Source organism: Trametes versicolor (assembly GCF_000271585.1).
Source record: "Trametes versicolor FP-101664 SS1 unplaced genomic scaffold TRAVEscaffold_3, whole genome shotgun sequence".
Taxonomy (NCBI): Eukaryota; Fungi; Basidiomycota; class Agaricomycetes; order Polyporales; family Polyporaceae; genus Trametes; species Trametes versicolor.
Genome location: NW_007360323.1, coordinates 3,402,881 through 3,419,013, shown reverse-complemented (window position 1 = coordinate 3,419,013; position 16,133 = coordinate 3,402,881). Strand labels below are relative to the sequence as shown.

Sequence of the window (16,133 nt, the reverse complement as noted above, 5' to 3'; positions counted from 1 at the left end):
CCATCTATCATGCAGACCTTCCGCTACGACTATCTTCCCACAGAAATCTCGACAACACATGTCGCGCTTTACGCCGATGTACAGAACTCTGCTGCCCTGAGAAGCCGCATCGTGCGCGCAAGCCAACTGGAAGGCGCCGAGGGTGACGCCGAGCGCGAAGCCGTGAACTTTGCATTCATCGAAGCTCGTCTCGTATGTACAACATAAATATCTGGACGAGACACGAAGCTCATCTAGTATCAGATATGCAGTATTCTACACCTTCAGACGGCCGTCTACCAAGCCCTTCTCGCGCAGGCACAGGGAGCGCTCCGCACGAAGACAGTGCACTCCGAGATCCTCTGGGCTCTGAACCCGACAAATAATGTGCACCCACCCTGGCTGCGCGCGCGAATACCGAAAACTCATGCTACATGACCAGATCACCGAGGCCATCCGACGCTATGGTGTTGCAGACGCGACTAAGTCTCTGATAGTGGTCCGGATATGCTCGCCAGACCTGGATCGTGAGGACGTCAAGGGGCAGATGCAGAAGGTGGTCGAGGGCACACTCGTCTCGCTTGAGGAACTGTCAAATATAACGGACTGGGCAAGCATCAAGAAGGTACATCACCTCTCGAGTTGCATTGACTTGGATCTGACTTCGGTTGCAGTACTACAAGCTAAATGGAGAAGCAGCGGTGAAGGCGGCCGCGAAGGATGCCGCACGAGAACGAGCGATTGTGAACGAAATCGTTACGAGCTCCGTGGCGATGAAGAGTGTGATGGGTTGAGCAGCCGTTGCTGTCCTACCCAACCCTCCTCCAGGTGAGTTTCCGCAGACGATGGATGTTATTTTGCCGAGTGTTCTAACTACACCTCTTGGGCGTCTAGCACAATCCAGGCGGAGGTAGGCCATACAAAAAGCGTATAGCGGATAATGCGCGTTTTTTATGTTGTAGAAGTACCCCAGAGCTATGTACGCTAGCGTTGTAAAATACGCACGAAATGTACGAATTTCGCAGATGGGCGGGGAGTGGCCTAGACATGGCCCGAGTCTGACCGAGAGCGTACAGAGCTCAAAGCGGGATGGTAGGGTTAGGAGTCGACCATGTCTGCCCCCTCCCTCCTCCGCCTCGCCGCCTTCCCCCGGCCCTCCGCGCTCGCTTCCTCTTCTCGAGTTCCTCTGAGTGCAAGACATGCCGGCACGCGCAGCGCAGCTCGCGCCCCACGATCCCCGAGCTCTGTCTGCTCGCGACGGGCGTACTCGCAGCAGCAGCAGCAGACCCCGCCCGACCCCAAGCTGAACCCGTCCCACTCAACCTCCTCCGGCGAGCGGGACCGTGCTACCGTCGGCGTACGTCTTCTCGCGAATAGCATGTCAGGGCATACCCGCTCACCGAGCTTCGTCACAGGTGTTCACGCCCAAGGCCGCCGCGCTCTTCGTCCTCACCGGCGCCGCCCTCTTCCTCTACTTCCGCAACGAGAAGGAAAAGCTCATCGAGCAACGCCGTACGTCCTTCCACTTCCCCGCCCAGTACCTCCCCCTCATAGTGTGCAGGCAAGGAACGCGAGGACCAAGCCGTCGGCCGCCCCCAAGTCGGCGGGCCCTTCACCCTCACCACGCACAAGGGCGAGCCCTTCACCGACAAGGACCTGCTCGGAAAATGGTCCCTCATCTACTTCGGCTTCACCAACTGCCCCGACATCTGCCCCGAAGAGCTCGACAAGATGAGCGCCGCAGTTGACAAGCTCGGTGCGCCCCCCTCCCTCCCCTCTCCCTTATGCTCATGCTCACATCCCCGCAGACGCGGAATACGGCCCAATAGTGCAGCCCATCTTCATCTCCGTCGACCCCGCGCGCGACTCCGTGGAACAGGTCGCGCGCTACGTCGCCGAGTTCCACCCGCGCCTCGTCGGCCTCACCGGCGACTACGCGACGCTCAAGGCGACCTGCAAGGCCTACCGCGTGTACTTCTCCACGCCCCCCGACGCGAAGGCGACAGACGACTACCTCGTCGACCACTCCATCTTCTTCTACTTCATGGACCCGCATGGGAAGTTCGTCGATGCGTTCGGGAAGGCGACGACGGAGGCGGAGGTCGTCGAGCGCGTCAAGAAGGAGGTAGCGCGCTGGGAGGGCGAGTATGGACGCAAGGTGTAGCTGGGGGGAGGACGAGGGGTACCTTACATACGTTCGCACTCGGGCCTATCACGTCCGCTCTAATGCACATCCTCACGCCTCCACTCATACATACGTACCGTCCAATCGACTAATATGCACACTTCGTCCGACCTGCGGTTTGAGATGCGAGAGAAAGCAACGATAGAATAGACAACGGGTACATCACTCCTCCGCGGCCTCGAGCTTGCGCTTCGACAGCTCCTTCATCCGGCGCATATAGCTGCAGCCCGTCAGCACACCACCCTCTCTCATAACATAACATAACCCAAAGACACTCACTCGTCGTACTGGCACCTAACACACCACGCCCTCAGCCCAATCCCCACACGACACAGAGCAACAGCAGCACTCACTTCTCATACACATGCCGCTCATTCTCGCACTCCCAAGGCAGGTACAGCTTCTCCTTCCTGCACACGTTCAAGGGGATGAGCAGCCTGCCGCCGCGCGATAGCTGCGAGTGAGCCTGACAGCGTGAGCGACGAGGGCAGACTGGGGACGCACGCAGAGCACTGGTCGCGCCAGCCGAGGGGGACCTTGGCGGCCTTGAGCTCGGACTGGGACGCCGCGGTCGAGGAGGTCATGTCGTGGTCAACGGTCGAGTGTATGCGCTCCGCCCGATCCCGTTGCCGCCGAACACCTCCCACTCGGGCGCTTCACGCGGCTTACAGACGCCCAAAGCTTTCAGCCACGACGCATACAAGCCGTATGCGTGTCGAGACTCGGAGGGATCGTGAGGGATGAGGGTGATGTACATTATATGGTGTCCAGTCAGAACATGGAAAAAGTTGTCGTGCCCCATCCTATCAACACGAAGCGCTCCTCCACCACTTCCACCTCGACGGCCACCCCCGACGCGCCTACTGCTGCTGGTCGTGCCCCTTCATGCTCATCTCAATCGCCCGCTTGATCGCGTCCTCCTCGCTCTCCTCCTCCCCACCCGCATGGTCCGCCATGTCCACGTCCTGCCCCTGCGACAGCGCGAGCGCCCGCTGCAGCATCGCCTCCTCGTCCTCCTCGTCCTCCACCGGCGCGGCGGCTGCTGCCGGGGCTGCCGGTTGTGCTGGGGCCGCCGCGGGCGCAGCCGCAGGTGCAGACGACGACGATGGCTGGGCGGACCCCGCAGCGGCCGCTTGGCGCGCCTGCTCCTCCTCCATCGACATGCGCAGTGCCTGTGCAGCGCAGCGAACGCTCGTCCGTCAGTACTTCCGCATGGTCAATAGTTACGGCCAAGAAAGAACGCACCATGGCAAGCTCGGGGTCCAGGCTGGGGTCGACGCCGAACTCGAAGCCGCCACCGCCGCCGGTGGAGCCCGAGGGCACGTCGCCCATCGCCTCTTCTGGAATGCCGCGGTCGCCGGCGAGCAGGGGGGAGTTGAGGATCATGTCGGACAGCAGGTGCGGGCCTGGTGGAACCGCAAGGTAATGGCTGGGTCGGGGGCGGGTCAGCGCCATGTGCCGCGCACGCGTCCCGCTCGGGCTCGGGCTCACCTGTTGTCGCTCGAGTTGACGGTGTCGACGAAGGTCTTGAGGATACTGCGTTCACCCTCCTCGATGCCGTCGCCGAAGGCGACGAAGTCGACGGCGACGTTGTTCTTCTTGAGCTTCTTCGCGAGACGGACCATGTACTTCTCGTCCGCGCCCTGGCCGTCGAGGGGCGAGCCGACGAAGACGACGATGCGCTGGCGGAGGTTCTTGTTTGAGCGGTGCTTGAGCGCGAGCTGGGCGACGGCGATGGCGGTGGGGATGTCTGCGCTGCCGCCGATCTTGTCCTGGGTGGAGTGGACGGCCTGGAGTATTTGGCCGAGGTCTTTCGTATGTGTTACGAGCACTTCTGGTCTAGGATACGCGCAGACACATCAGGTTCGCCCATGAGTTACGGTACAATACAGGACGGACCCCTTGGCAGCCATGGTCATGAAGCCGACGGTGTTCTCTGGGTTAGAGTCGACCTTTGTCTGGAAGAGGGTGGTGACTGCGTCTGACTGGGCCTGGAATCTGTTTGGATGGTAGTCGCCATTGCGCATGTATTCTGAGTTGTCGATCACGATGAGTGTTGCTTCGAGAGGCATGGTGGACACAGGCGGCGAGGATGAGCAGCAGGTACGGTGCAGCTCGCGCTGCCTTCGACGCGTGCGCTGACGCGTCTGGACTGGGCGCCTACTCTGCGTCACGTGGAATCGCGCTTCGCTCGTCCTGGTCGGTCTCCGATGTGTTCCCCGGTGCCTCCGACCTTGCGATAGAAATGCATGCGCAGAGGGCGAAACACTAAGCATTCGCAGAGAATGTATGGCGGCTGCTGCGCCGTAGCTCGGCGAACGGGAGCCTCGGAGAGAGAGGCAGCGTCGAGCGGGTGGAAGCTGTGCTGGGGCGGGGGCGGCCTGCCCTGAAGCAATCACGATAACGAATGGGGGATGGGCAGAGGGCGAGCCTGCCTCCAGCCCCTCTCTCATCTCCCTCATCGTCCACCTCGGCCAACAAGGTCAGTACGCTCTCGTCCGCAGCGACGTCTACACCGCTCACATCATCGTCTTGGCCCTTCCTGCAACCCCTGCGCGCCCGCAAACGTATATAAACCCGCTATCTAGGACCCCATCTCTTCACTTCAACTTTACGAACTAACACGACAGCAATGGAGGACGAGGTCGCTGCGCTCGTACGTGTCCAAGCTTGCATACATCCTGCTAGACACGCTAAGCAGCCGTGTACAGGTTATCGACAATGGTTCCGGCATGTGCAAGGCTGGCTGTAAGTCTCCATCTTCTCTCCCTCATATTGTCGCGACTGACGCATCCATCCGCAGTTGCTGGTGAGTCCCATATATGCACTACACACCCCTATGATCTCTGAACGCGTCGCAGGCGACGATGCCCCCCGCGCTGTGTTCCCGTAAGTCCTGAGCCTCCTGAGCATTCGGACCGAGACTCACCTCCATCCGCAGCTCGATTGTCGGCCGTCCCCGTCACCAGGGTGTCATGGTCGGCATGGGTCAGAAGGACTCCTACGTCGGGTATGTGCCAGCTCGCGATCTAGCGCGATTCAGCCGTATTGACGCGCTCTGCCAGTGACGAGGCTCAGTCCAAGCGTGGTGTCTTGACCCTCAAGTACCCCATCGAGCACGGTATCGTCACCAACTGGGACGACATGGAGAAGATCTGGCACCACACCTTCTACAACGAGCTCCGTGTCGCCCCCGAGGAGCACCCCGTCCTGCTCACCGAGGCCCCCCTCAACCCCAAGGCCAACCGCGAGAAGATGACCCAGATCATGTTCGAGACCTTCAACGCGCCCGCCTTCTACGTCGCCATCCAGGCCGTCCTGTCGCTCTACGCTTCCGGTCGTACCACCGGTATCGTCCTCGACTCCGGTGACGGTGTCACCCACACGGTCCCCATCTACGAGGGTTTCTCGCTCCCCCACGCCATCCTCCGTATCGATCTTGCCGGCCGTGACCTCACCGAGTTCCTGATCAAGAACCTCCTCGAGCGTGGCTACCCCTTCCACACCACTGCCGAGCGTGAAATCGTCCGTGACATCAAGGAGAAGCTCTGCTACGTCGCCCTCGACTTCGAGCAGGAGCTCCAGACCGCGGCGCACTCCTCTGCCCTCGAGAAGAGCTACGAGCTTCCCGACGGTCAGGTCATCACCATCGGCAACGAGCGGTATGATGCATCGCTACTGCGCTATCGATAGCACCGCTCACAGACTGATGTGCACAGGTTCCGTGCTCCTGAGGCGCTCTTCCAGCCGGCCTTCCTCGGTCTTGAGGCTGCGGGTATCCACGAGACGACGTATGTCTCTGCTGCGATGATGGCACGAGCGGTACTTCTGACTGATGACGCGCTCTTCCAGGTACAACTCGATCTACAAGTGTGACCTCGATATCCGTCGTGACCTCTACGGCAACATCGTTCTCTCCGGTGGTACCACCATGTTCCCTGGTATCGCGGACCGTATGCAGAAGGAGCTCACCGCGCTTGCGCCCTCAAGTATGAAGGTACGTGCTTGGCGCGCGCAGTAAATTGGATCGGCGCTGATCGGTGCCTCTCCCTAATCAGGTCAAGATCGTTGCTCCCCCCGAGCGCAAGTACTCCGTCTGGATCGGTGGTTCGATTCTCGCGTCGCTCTCCACGTTCCAGAACCTCTGGTGCTCGAAGCAGGAGTACGACGAGTCCGGGCCCGGCATCGTCCACCGCAAGTGCTTCTAAGCGTCTGCGGCGCACACGGTGGCGAGTCTGTGGACGACGAGGACGACGGTGGCAAGGAAAAGCGAAGAAGGTGCCCGCGCACACGCTGTCGATGTAGTAGATTCCCCTCTTACCATACGCTACGCATGCCCTTATCACCACGACCCACGCTTTCACGACCTGCTGCTGCCCGGCCGCGCACGCGTCGGGCGGGCATTTTCCCTCTTCTCTCTGTGACGAATGGTGGGGTGCGTTGTACTATTTCGATTCTCTGGACGTGATGATAGGAATGAATGAATGGTCTCAAGCATCCTCGAGTGCCGTGGGAGTCGTCGGGCTGCGCTAAAAAGCCAAAGGGCCTCGCTCACACGCATCTATTATGGTATACAGGTACGACTCCGTCCGTGCGTCCTCTACAGCCAGAGCAGGCGATGTGAAAGCATCTGCGCGATTCTGTTCGTTCCCCTCCTTGCGCGCACCCTTATCGACGACGAAGACTGAACGATGTATTCTACACATGCCGACGCGTTTGTCCCCCTACACCCCCCGTCCCGCGACTCCATTCCTACTACGCCTTCGGCTCGGCCGGGGCCGCCTTCGCCTCGCCCGCTGGCGGATTCCAAGGGCCAGCGTCGCTGAGCGAGCACCCGCCCGCGCACTGGCACGTCCCGCCAAACTCCTTCGGGAGGTTCTCCGCGGGGATCTGCGCGAGCAGCTTGTCCTTGTACCCCGAGCCGATAATGTCGATCTTCGCGACGGTCGCCTCGTCGAGCCACGGCTTGATGAACGTCCACACGGTGCTGAACGCCCACGGCGCGTTGATGATGTAGAAGCGGCCCATCGTCTCCGGGTAGCGGTCCTGGCCGATGCTCGCCGCGCTCATCACGTAGTCCTTGACGCGGTAGAAGTTGCTGAGCGACACGTTCGCGAGGTCGAGGATCGTGCAGGACGTCTCGACGGGGTGCCCGACCGCGGCCGAGCACGCGGGCAGCCGCTCGCGCAGGAACTTCTCGTACTCGTACACGAGCCGCTGCAGCTGCCGCTCCTGCGTCGTGATCGCGTAGAGCGCCTTGATGTCGAGCAGCCCGAGCCGCTCCACGTACAGCGGCCGTCCGTCCTAATGGGCAGATCACGGCGATGGCGCGGGGAGAGACGAGCGATGCCGTCAGCGAGGGGGAACGGCAGGTAGGCGTATCGCGGCGCGCACCTTGTCTGTCTTGTGGTAGTACTGCGGGTAGTACTTGTCCACCGCCTCCTTCTCCTTGAAGTCAAAGTTTCTGCGTCGTGTGCGGTCAGCGCTGGGGCACGATGCACGGTGAGGAGGAGGCACGCACTTCCAGAGCTCGTCGACGCCAAAGTCCTTCCGCCACTGCTCGCACGCGGCGATCATCTGCTTCGCCTTCTCCACGTCGAACTTCCTCGCCCGGAGGAACCTGCGTGCACCGCAGCCCGTCAGCATACAGCCCTCTGCCCCATCCGCATCCGCCCCTCTCCCCGCACCGCCCGCCCCGCACTGCCCGCCCCACGCCCGCCCGACGTACTTGGCGCAGCGCAGCTCGGACCGAGCGACACACAGGGAGAGCGAGACTGAAAGAGAGAGCTAGCGCACGCACCTGAGGAGCGTCGCGTCGTCCATGCGCTCGGGCACGAACGCCTCCTCCTCCTGGAGCTTCTTGCGGAGCTCGTCGAGCGCGTGCTGCTGCGGCACGGTGAGGTTGCCCAGCCGGCCGGGCTGGGGCTTGTAGTTGGGGTCCGTCACGCCCGCGGGCATGGGGCTCGCGCTCGCCTGTGTCGCCATCTGTCTCGCTGGGGCTGAGTCTGTCTGTGTTTGCGTGGGGTTTTGCGTCTACGTGTACGTGCTGCTTGGGTCGTGAGTCGGTGGGTCGTGAGCGGGCGGATGCAGGAGGAGGGGTGGTCGTGGCAGGGACGTGAGCTGGCTGGTGGAGGTGCGGGAGAACGTATAGGGATGATGGCTGCTGGAGTGGGAGCTGTGGAGGGCGCCCTATATGGCAATCATCGCGCGCTACTTATCTGCCCTTCATCTACTTATCGCCTTCATTATCCCAACTCTAGCATCCGGAATACAACATACATCTCCCCTTGCGATGTCCCGCACGACCATTGGACCAACGCAGAACACGATATCAGGCAGATCGAGGGCATGCGGTGCATGATCGTGGTATACGGCTACAAACACATTTGATTACAGATATACATGGCCCGCGGCCGCAAGTTGAGTCGCAGCTCGCGCGGGCCCGTCTACTCGAATACACTAAGCATTTCGTCGCGTGGGTAGGGGTAATGTGGCAGGTTGGGTGGGATGAAATAGCCGGCAGCGCGCCGTGGTCGTACTCTATCTGGACCGCGCGGGCGGCAGTCACCAGCTTGGTGTGTCATGAGGGGGATGCGGGGGGTGATGGGGATGGGGGTGGTGTTTTGGGTTTGGATGGAGCAGGGGAACAGATGCAGGTTGAAATGCAGGGGAGCATTGGGAGGGAGCGTCATGAGATGTGAGATGTAAAAACAGTTATGCAATCAGATGGCCAAACCCGACATTAACCAAGTCAAAATCAAGAGAAGGAGGGCGCGCGGGACGTCTGCGAGCGCAACGACGCGCTCAAACGATGTCCCAAAGCTCCTCCAGCGCGCAACAGAACTGACAGAGCGTGTCACGGTCAATCTCAAAACTCGACATGTGCTGAAATTTTGCACACCTTGCTGCACGCTACCGACGCGCTTAGCGGGTACTCGCTGATACCAATCTTCTCGTCCACGACGCCGTCCGCAAAGTCGTCTTTTCCTCTTGCCATCGCACCGATAAATATCGCGATATTATGTGTCTCCGGCAGCGTAGGCAGATACTTCGACAGCCGCTGAACAGGTGCATCACCAGAGAGGGCTAGACACCAAGTCAGCTCGGCGTATCGATCCGACGAAAAGGCACGGGGGACGTACTGAGCTTGATCGTGTTCGCGGGGAGGTGTTCTGTTACGGGATTCTGTACGTACGCATCCGCTAAGTCAGTGAAACGTGCTCGCACGCGCATGCACGGCGGGTCGCTGATACGAACCTTGATCACTTTGAGAAGTTTCTCCGGGCCATTGACTCCCCGAATTGACAGCTTGTGCAGCAATTGTACTACGTGGGAGGGGGCGCGTGCGTGAGCCCCAAGTCTAGATCCCCCGAAAAACGTACGACGCACCCATCAGGCCGCTGAACCGCTTGAACGTCCGCGGGATCCGTACGTGCGGGTTGACCTCGATGAGGACGCCCTTGGCGGTGTGGATGTACACTTGCAGGAGGCCCGCCTTGTTTAGGGGCGAGTCGAGCAGCGTCAATAAGCACTGCACATCCTGTCAAAATTGGCCCTTCCAATGTGCGAATCCCGTGTAAAACGCACCTGGTGCGTGATATCGGGGCGTGCGTCCGCGATGTCCCTGCCAGTCTTCGCCAAAATGCCCTGGTGGTCGTCGCAGTTGAGGAGCGCATATTTCACGTCGCCGTCCCTGCCGTTCTTGGTCCTGCCCGCCGTGCTGACTCTGTACGCTTCCAAACACGCCTGCTCGAGCACAACATACAGCTTGCGCGTTGTCGACGCCGGTCCACCGCGCGCAACGTGCGCCTGGACGGGGAGCATGAGCGGGTTCGCCTGCTGCAAAAGGGGGTTGTTCGACTGCTGTGTCTGCTGCATTTTTCGCGCCTTGGACGTAGGGAGGGGTTTTGTCGGGCGCTCGGTCGCGATGTTATTTTTCGAGTCCGCTAGGACGGCAGGAGCAGCTTGGGCGGAAAGGGTGGTGGTGGCGTTTGGGGAAGAGCGGATAGCTGTGGGAGCGTCGATCTGCATGGCATTGGCAGCGACTTCCTTTTCGGTCTGTTCGTCCTCGCTGGACTCCTCCGTGGACTCGTCCTCTGCGCTGTCGACGGCGTGGTCGCGCTTGCGGCGCTCGTTGGGGGGCGTGGACTTGGGCCGTGCGGGGACGTCTGAGGTGAGTGCGCTGTGGGGCTGGGCGATGGGGGACACCACGGGGCGGGTGATGTTGCCCGAGTGACGGCGGCGACGCGCAGAGGCGGTAGCAGAGGACATTGCAGACAGAGGGAGTGCGGTAGGAGCAGGCGGATACGTGGAAGGAGGGAAGGCGAAGGGGCGGGGAGAGAAAAGGGGAGGGAAGATTTATAGAGCAGGCGGGGAGTCGATCGCGCGGGGGCAGCAGACGGAAGAAGGTCGCGCTCAATTTCGCGTCTGATACTTTCATATGACACTCCTCGGATCTCTCCTCCTCTCCTCCCCACCACTCGGGCGCAGTCTCCGCAATATTGTCCCAAACACTTCTCCTCGCGCTTCGTATGTTTCGGCCGACGAGTGCGGGCTACGTACAGAGCCGTCCGTGTACCCGCTACACGCCAGAGTTATCCTACACGCCGTCCCAGCTTCCCACTCGAACCGTTCTCCCGACCACCCACTCCCCCTGCCCGCTCGCACGTCTCGCCCGCGCCTTCTCACCTCCAGTGCCCTGTGCGCCCCCCGCCTATCTCTCATGAGCAATACCTGTCGCGGAAAGCAGCCCGTGAGATCCCCCGCCGCCCGAGCTCTATGCCCGTCAAACAGACACACGCACCGCCGCTCCCCAAAGTCTCCCAGCCCAGGGATGATATACGCCTTCTCGTTCAGCCCCTCGTCGATCCACCCGGTAATCTGCCGCCCCTATTCAGCCCTGCCCCGCGCGCAAAAACGCCCGCAGTCAGCTGTGCATCACTCACCACCTTCGTGGTCGGGTACTTGGTGCAGAAGTTCTTCAGCCCCTCGGGCGACGCGATCTGGGTAAAGCGCACCCGTAAAATGAGCTTCCACGGTCGTTCATCTGCGCCCTGCTTCCCACCCGGAAGCGCACCCACGCTATCGAGTCTAAGTCTAAAACACGCACCAGGTTCACGAATATAATGCGCTCCTCCGGCACGCCGTGCTCCTTTAACACCTCCACCGCCTTAATCGCTGAACCGCCCGTCGCTGCACGTCCGTCCTCCATCAGCATTTGTCCCCTTACGTTCGGCGCACAGCGCGCAACTCACCGAGCATGGGGTCCAGCAGCAGCACGTAGCGCTTCTCAATGTCCGGCGGGAGCTGCACACCACCGTACGTGAGCACCTGCCCGGACGTAAAACACCCGCTCGCGCAACGTACCTTTGAGTAGAACAGCTTCGCCTGTGCCGTCTCCTCGTCCTGTACCATCCGAGGTCAGCAACCCTACTCGCACACATCTCACGCTTGCGCACATACCCTCTGGATGAGGATCTTCCCTATCCGCACACTCCTACACACCTCCCTAAGACCCGCCTCCATAGCCTACCCCACACACATCAGAACCCTCTCACACCCACCACACCCTCATGCACGCACCTCGCCCGCCCTTAGAATCGACACCCCGCAGATCTTGCCCTCGAACCCGACGCCCTCATACGTCGCGCCCGTCGGCGTCTGCACCGTCTTCGGCAGCACCGGCAGGTGGTTCAGGCCCTCCTCGACGAGCAGCCGGATGATCCTGTCCGAGTAGAACAGAAAGTCGCCGCGGCTCGTGTCCTTGTCGCGGATGATCGTGTACAGCGCCTCGAGCTGCGCCGTGTGCGGGAGCGTGAACACCGACGGCGGGATCCCCTCCGAGGTCGAGGTTGCCATTTTTCTTGTGCTGGTGGGTGGTGGTGTGGGGGCGAGGGCGTGTTGGCTGCTAGGAGGCTAGGTGCGGGAAGAGTCTGTCCTATATAGCTGTGAGGATCACGGCGAGAAGCGTCCGATACAGCAAGTCCAAGAAACGACCCCAAGAACAGAGCAAAGGCGAGAGAGCGAAATCAAGACCTGACCGCTGAAGGGAGGGGAAAGGAGTGTCCGGCAAGGACGGGGAGAGTTATATAGCGAATTCCCTGTGCTTGTCCGAGATCGACGTGCGAGGCCACCCTAGCCGCCGATCATCTGCATATCGCAGCCGCCCCGCGAGCACGCCTCCAGATAATCCCTGGAAATACCGTCCGCCCATGCCCCGCCTACCCGTATCGTGTACACATGAAGACGTATCAGCACACGGTGAAGCGCATCGCCAGCGCCCGAAGACGACACACGAAAGGGTATATTGTGCGAGAGGGTCCACACGTACCGGGCGCAGGCCAAGACGCTACTACCTGGTCGCGTGCCACCTCCGTATGACAGAAAGTCGATCCCGAATGGAGCTATAAAGCAACAGCAATAAAGAGCAATAGGTATCCGTACGCAATGTCCGGTATATGTAGTTACAGCAGCGGTACAAATCTCAAAGTCACAACAACAAGGGACAGGGCGGGAAAGGTACCCGAGCGAGTAAGTAGTAGCGAAAAAGAGGGGCAGGATCGAGGCCGGAAGCGTCAACCAAGAAATAGCCAGCGGGCGTGAGTACAGAGTACGTACGTGTACGGTCATGAGTCGGGGGGCGTCCGAGTCGTCTACGTGTGGCACATATGCATCATCTATCAACGTGCGTGTGCGCGCGCCAGGCTACAGACGAGAAGGGGTCCATGAGACGTACACTAGAGCAGGCAAGCGAGTCCGTCGTGAGAGCAGCCGTGTAGTTCCAGATCCAAGTCCATATCCTATCCATCAGTGGTAGCAGCGTAAATGTGCGTGGCATCAAGACAGCTTCAGGCGGGGGTCGTCACAGCCGCAGGCGCGGGCGTAGCTGCAGCGGGTGCCGCCGTCGCCCCTCCACATACCGCCGCCGTCGAACCCGGTTGAGGGCCCCACGCGTTCGGGTACGCGCACCCTGCAATCTGCACTGCAGCCAGACTGGTGTCCTTGGGGTCCGCCCAGCCATCGCCGCCGGTAACAGTCGCAGCGGAGAAAGTAGGTGTCGGCAACGTCGGTACGGCGCTCGTGGCAGTGAACATGGGCAGTTGCGCCGCATCCTCGCCGCTGACGTTGGAGATCTCGGGGGGTGGGTACTGCGAGAACGAGGCGACCGCGGTCGCCGCGATAGTACCGGCACCCGCACCGCCAGTCTGCCACGACTGGTACGTGCCGTTCCAGGGAACGTTTTGGGGGAAGTTGAGCGACTGGCAGAGCCCGAGGGCCTCGCGGGGATCGGTCGGAATCCAGCCGTTATCGAGGCCAAGCTTGTACGACCAAAACGGCGCTTCCACCTTGCCAGTGACGGACGAGTTGCCGACCTGCACGTCGCATCACATTAATGAGTTCATTAATTTCCCGCGCGCAGAAGCCGCCAGCATAGGCGTTTAGCCACGCACCTTCCACGTCCAGTAGAAGTAGCCGGGCAGGTGCATGCCGTCCATCTGGGACATGACGAAGTTCTTGATGCCCGTCTTCATGTCCTGCGTCCAGTTCTGCCAGTCGTTCCACGTGTCGCAGTCCGCGAGCGTCGAGTCCGTCCCGATGTTCTGCACCCACTTGCCACAGTTGTTGATCGCACCGCTGAACTCGCCCGATAGCGTGATGCCGAAATCGGTCTGCGACTGGTTGTTGGTGTATGCGACGCATCCCACTTGCGGCCAGTAGTCGAGCGGGTGGTTGAAGTCCCCTCCAAACGCCTGAAGTATCGACGTGAGCTCGATGCCTTACTGAGTTGATGAGAAGTACGTACCACATAAGGATGCGTGTCCAAGATGATGCGCTGTTGACCAGATAAAGTAAGAGAAAGCACATGACGATAGAGTAGGATGCATACGTCAGAACCCGGCAAGAAGTCCTTCCAAGATCCAGTACTCTGGAACCCGTCATGAATGACGATGTACGCGCCCTTGCCAATGCCCGTCTGAAAGGACCCGTTAGTCTACACCCTAAGGCAATCCGCCGATCCACACTTACAATGCCACGAATCATGTCGTGCGCCTGAAGATAGCTGCAGAGGGATACCATCAGCGACCGCCGCATCGAATGTAACCGTGATGCTGCTCACAATCGGGTCAACTGGTCCCTCCCGATAATACCTAACAGCGGCTCGTTGACGACACCAAACATCGGCACAACGTCCTGATACTCCTCCTGGCTGATGAACTCCGCAATATACCGGACGTAGTCCATCGTCCGCTGCGCGTTCGCGATACCCATAAACCCATTCAGGAAGTTCACCGGGCCCAGACGTCCAGAATGGTTGTACCCGTTCTGTGACCCGGGCACGGTGTGCAGCTCGAGGTAGATGCGGAGGCCGTACTTGCGCGCCCACTTGAACGCGAGCAGCACGTACTTCCACGCCGCATTCTCCAGGAACGGCTCGCCCGGCCACGTCTCGATCGCCCAGTAGGGCATCGGCAGACGGACCCAGTTGAGGCCTGCACCGGCGATCTGCGCGAAGTCCTGCTCGGTCTACCGGCGAGAAGCAGAAGGTTAATCCAGGAACAGGAGGCGTGCGGTTGGGAAGCTTACAATGAACGTGGCATAGTGGTCCTCAATCTGCTGGATACCCCCGCCCTCGCTCGTATCGTTGAGCATCGCGACGCTCAAGCTCCATTCGTCAACGACGTTTCCGCCAGGAAGGGCCGGGCTCGGCGTCACGTTTTGGTACTTCTCGAAGAGCGAAGGGGCGATAAACGGCTCAAGGACGAGCCAGCCGCCGAGGTTGACACCGCGGATCTGGTCCGTCGAGTAGTCCCATGGCTCGTTCAACGCAGGCGTGAACGACTGTGCGCGTGCACTGTTGTTGTACGGGTCGGTCGGATCGTCCACCCCTACGTAGGAATGACGTCAGTTCATCTAGCCGATACGCGCGAGCTATTGCGAGCACTCACAGAAGCCCCCGAACTGGTTCGTATACGTGAATGAAGTGCCCCCGTCCATCGTAATCGTCGACCCATCCCCGCCCGTAATCGCGCCGGTGGGCGACTCCGGATTGGTGCCAGAACCACCAGAACTGCCACCAGAACCCGAGCCACTCTTCGACCCCGAACTGCTGTTGTTGTGCTTCTTGATCACAGTGAAATAGACGGGGAGAACGACGGCCAGTACGACGACCACGATCGCTGCGGCACCGATGCCCAGCCACAAGCCAAGGCGTCTGCGCCTAGCGGGAACTCCTGCGCCCGCCTTCTCGTCAAACGCTGCCGCCCCAGCGCCGGCACCAAGTAGTGCTTCCGATCCACGATTTGGGTCCTCTGGTAGCAATGGGCGAGAGGCAGCGGGTGTTGTCCCGCCGACGTACGAGTCGCGAGTACCAGGGGTACCCGGAGGCGAGAACGGGTTGCCGTACGGTGTCGCGGGTTCGTCTAGCCTGTCCGTAGCATTCTCCAGAGAGGGTGTGGCCGAGTGTCCGCCAGTGGCCGAAGCGGCGGCGGAGTCCGCGAAGGGCGAGCGGAGAGTGGGCTCATCCTGGGCCGGGAGGTGAGCGGACATGGTCGTCAGAGGACAAGGCTGGACGAGCGATATGGGGGCGCAGGAGAAGCGGGCGTGTGCGGACGGACGCGTTGAAAAGTGAACGAAAGGGGGTCGGTTCCCACTCCGCAGACGCTATTGATAGCGGGAAGCAGAGGCCGAAGGGATGGACGATAACGCCCGAGGCCGGAGAAGAAGGGGGGTATTTCGAGAGTTCGCCATCAACTGACATCGCGCCGGGCGGTTTGTGCGCGCACCAAGTGACGCAGCGCAGCCTCCGGACGTGCGGCACAGAGTCTAGCTCGAGAAAGGCATTGCGATAAACGGCGCCCTTACCATATACGCTCTATCTCCTGTGCAAAGTTCGCTCGACGCGCTTGTGTGTCTTGAGCTGTCTTGAGCTGTCCTGAGGTACGAGACAAGCCGGGCAAGACCCGGCAGT

The 16,133-nt window shown here is 60.8% G+C and overlaps 9 protein-coding genes across 9 annotated transcripts; 3 read left to right on the top strand and 6 right to left on the bottom strand.

Annotated features, from left to right (window-relative positions):
* Positions 1 to 9: 9 nt before the first annotated feature.
* On the top strand, positions 10 to 980 carry TRAVEDRAFT_57318 (CGI-121-domain-containing protein; the record flags this gene model as incomplete). The annotated part of the gene is made up of 5 exons (XM_008037029.1): positions 10 to 192; positions 244 to 366; positions 422 to 604; positions 654 to 807; positions 874 to 980. The coding sequence occupies 4 exons, from the start codon at positions 10 to 12 to the stop codon at positions 771 to 773; spliced, it is 609 nt and encodes a 202-aa protein (XP_008035220.1). The 3' UTR covers positions 774 to 807; positions 874 to 980.
* A 103-nt stretch (positions 981 to 1,083) lies between these two features.
* TRAVEDRAFT_70419 (SCO1 protein) lies at positions 1,084 to 2,273 on the top strand. Its single transcript, XM_008037723.1, has 4 exons — positions 1,084 to 1,336; positions 1,395 to 1,491; positions 1,541 to 1,735; positions 1,788 to 2,273. Exons 1-4 carry the CDS (start codon positions 1,091 to 1,093, stop codon positions 2,141 to 2,143), a joined length of 894 nt encoding a protein of 297 aa, XP_008035914.1. The 5' UTR covers positions 1,084 to 1,090; the 3' UTR covers positions 2,144 to 2,273.
* A 53-nt stretch (positions 2,274 to 2,326) lies between these two features.
* Positions 2,327 to 2,748, bottom strand: TRAVEDRAFT_115906 (uncharacterized protein; the record flags this gene model as incomplete). The annotated part of the gene is made up of 4 exons (XM_008037722.1): positions 2,327 to 2,384; positions 2,444 to 2,458; positions 2,518 to 2,601; positions 2,669 to 2,748. 4 exons carry the CDS (start codon positions 2,746 to 2,748, stop codon positions 2,327 to 2,329), a joined length of 237 nt encoding a protein of 78 aa, XP_008035913.1.
* A 153-nt stretch (positions 2,749 to 2,901) lies between these two features.
* TRAVEDRAFT_144763 (proteasome regulatory particle base subunit RPN10) lies at positions 2,902 to 4,330 on the bottom strand. Its single transcript, XM_008037721.1, has 4 exons — positions 4,064 to 4,330; positions 3,656 to 4,003; positions 3,410 to 3,593; positions 2,902 to 3,336 (listed from the first exon to the last, which is right to left on the bottom strand). The coding sequence occupies exons 1-4, from the start codon at positions 4,234 to 4,236 to the stop codon at positions 3,025 to 3,027; spliced, it is 1,017 nt and encodes a 338-aa protein (XP_008035912.1). The 5' UTR covers positions 4,237 to 4,330; the 3' UTR covers positions 2,902 to 3,024.
* Positions 4,331 to 4,796: 466 nt separating this feature from the next.
* Positions 4,797 to 6,372, top strand: TRAVEDRAFT_18717 (actin 1; the record flags this gene model as incomplete). The annotated part of the gene is made up of 9 exons (XM_008036557.1): positions 4,797 to 4,820; positions 4,876 to 4,912; positions 4,968 to 4,973; positions 5,026 to 5,053; positions 5,106 to 5,174; positions 5,230 to 5,826; positions 5,884 to 5,955; positions 6,017 to 6,161; positions 6,223 to 6,372. 9 exons carry the CDS (start codon positions 4,797 to 4,799, stop codon positions 6,370 to 6,372), a joined length of 1,128 nt encoding a protein of 375 aa, XP_008034748.1.
* A 547-nt stretch (positions 6,373 to 6,919) lies between these two features.
* On the bottom strand, positions 6,920 to 8,122 carry TRAVEDRAFT_45106 (uncharacterized protein; the record flags this gene model as incomplete). The annotated part of the gene is made up of 4 exons (XM_008036928.1): positions 6,920 to 7,468; positions 7,559 to 7,628; positions 7,686 to 7,784; positions 7,965 to 8,122. 4 exons carry the CDS (start codon positions 8,120 to 8,122, stop codon positions 6,920 to 6,922), a joined length of 876 nt encoding a protein of 291 aa, XP_008035119.1.
* Positions 8,123 to 8,660: 538 nt separating this feature from the next.
* TRAVEDRAFT_27586 (Nep1-domain-containing protein) lies at positions 8,661 to 10,199 on the bottom strand. Its single transcript, XM_008036693.1, has 6 exons — positions 9,752 to 10,199; positions 9,554 to 9,695; positions 9,422 to 9,489; positions 9,307 to 9,349; positions 9,066 to 9,250; positions 8,661 to 9,007 (listed from the first exon to the last, which is right to left on the bottom strand). The coding sequence occupies exons 1-6, from the start codon at positions 10,040 to 10,042 to the stop codon at positions 8,969 to 8,971; spliced, it is 768 nt and encodes a 255-aa protein (XP_008034884.1). The 5' UTR covers positions 10,043 to 10,199; the 3' UTR covers positions 8,661 to 8,968.
* Positions 10,200 to 10,564: 365 nt separating this feature from the next.
* On the bottom strand, positions 10,565 to 12,200 carry TRAVEDRAFT_144749 (PRTase-like protein). The gene is made up of 8 exons (XM_008037720.1): positions 11,747 to 12,200; positions 11,627 to 11,692; positions 11,531 to 11,569; positions 11,419 to 11,470; positions 11,274 to 11,356; positions 11,110 to 11,166; positions 10,968 to 11,044; positions 10,565 to 10,897 (listed from the first exon to the last, which is right to left on the bottom strand). The coding sequence occupies exons 1-8, from the start codon at positions 12,020 to 12,022 to the stop codon at positions 10,885 to 10,887; spliced, it is 663 nt and encodes a 220-aa protein (XP_008035911.1). The 5' UTR covers positions 12,023 to 12,200; the 3' UTR covers positions 10,565 to 10,884.
* Positions 12,201 to 12,596: 396 nt separating this feature from the next.
* On the bottom strand, positions 12,597 to 15,771 carry TRAVEDRAFT_164154 (glycoside hydrolase). The gene is made up of 8 exons (XM_008037719.1): positions 15,112 to 15,771; positions 14,750 to 15,051; positions 14,283 to 14,689; positions 14,192 to 14,225; positions 14,052 to 14,138; positions 13,968 to 13,997; positions 13,615 to 13,914; positions 12,597 to 13,536 (listed from the first exon to the last, which is right to left on the bottom strand). The coding sequence occupies exons 1-8, from the start codon at positions 15,710 to 15,712 to the stop codon at positions 13,012 to 13,014; spliced, it is 2,286 nt and encodes a 761-aa protein (XP_008035910.1). The 5' UTR covers positions 15,713 to 15,771; the 3' UTR covers positions 12,597 to 13,011.
* Positions 15,772 to 16,133: the final 362 nt, after the last annotated feature.

Coding starts and splice junctions, on each gene's coding strand:
- TRAVEDRAFT_144763 (XM_008037721.1), bottom strand. CDS start 4,236: ATGCCTCTCGAAGCAACACTCATCGTGATCGACAACTCAGAATACATG. Junction 4,004..4,063: donor ATGACCATGGCTGCCAAGGG/GTCCGTCCTGTA, acceptor CGCGTATCCTAG/ACCAGAAGTGCTCGTAACAC. Junction 3,337..3,409: donor TGGACCCCGAGCTTGCCATG/GTGCGTTCTTTC, acceptor TGCGCTGCACAG/GCACTGCGCATGTCGATGGA.
- TRAVEDRAFT_164154 (XM_008037719.1), bottom strand. CDS start 15,712: ATGTCCGCTCACCTCCCGGCCCAGGATGAGCCCACTCTCCGCTCGCCC. Junction 13,998..14,051: donor ACTTCTTGCCGGGTTCTGAC/GTATGCATCCTA, acceptor TCTGGTCAACAG/CGCATCATCTTGGACACGCA. Junction 13,537..13,614: donor ACTTCTACTGGACGTGGAAG/GTGCGTGGCTAA, acceptor TGCGACGTGCAG/GTCGGCAACTCGTCCGTCAC.
- TRAVEDRAFT_70419 (XM_008037723.1), top strand. CDS start 1,091: ATGTCTGCCCCCTCCCTCCTCCGCCTCGCCGCCTTCCCCCGGCCCTCC. Junction 1,337..1,394: donor GGGACCGTGCTACCGTCGGC/GTACGTCTTCTC, acceptor GCTTCGTCACAG/GTGTTCACGCCCAAGGCCGC. Junction 1,492..1,540: donor AAAGCTCATCGAGCAACGCC/GTACGTCCTTCC, acceptor CATAGTGTGCAG/GCAAGGAACGCGAGGACCAA.
- TRAVEDRAFT_27586 (XM_008036693.1), bottom strand. CDS start 10,042: ATGCAGCAGACACAGCAGTCGAACAACCCCCTTTTGCAGCAGGCGAAC. Junction 9,696..9,751: donor GCCCCGATATCACGCACCAG/GTGCGTTTTACA, acceptor CAGGATGTGCAG/TGCTTATTGACGCTGCTCGA. Junction 9,008..9,065: donor CGTCGGTAGCGTGCAGCAAG/GTGTGCAAAATT, acceptor ACGCTCTGTCAG/TTCTGTTGCGCGCTGGAGGA.
- TRAVEDRAFT_144749 (XM_008037720.1), bottom strand. CDS start 12,022: ATGGCAACCTCGACCTCGGAGGGGATCCCGCCGTCGGTGTTCACGCTC. Junction 11,693..11,746: donor CGATTCTAAGGGCGGGCGAG/GTGCGTGCATGA, acceptor TGTGTGGGGTAG/GCTATGGAGGCGGGTCTTAG. Junction 11,570..11,626: donor GGAAGATCCTCATCCAGAGG/GTATGTGCGCAA, acceptor CGGATGGTACAG/GACGAGGAGACGGCACAGGC.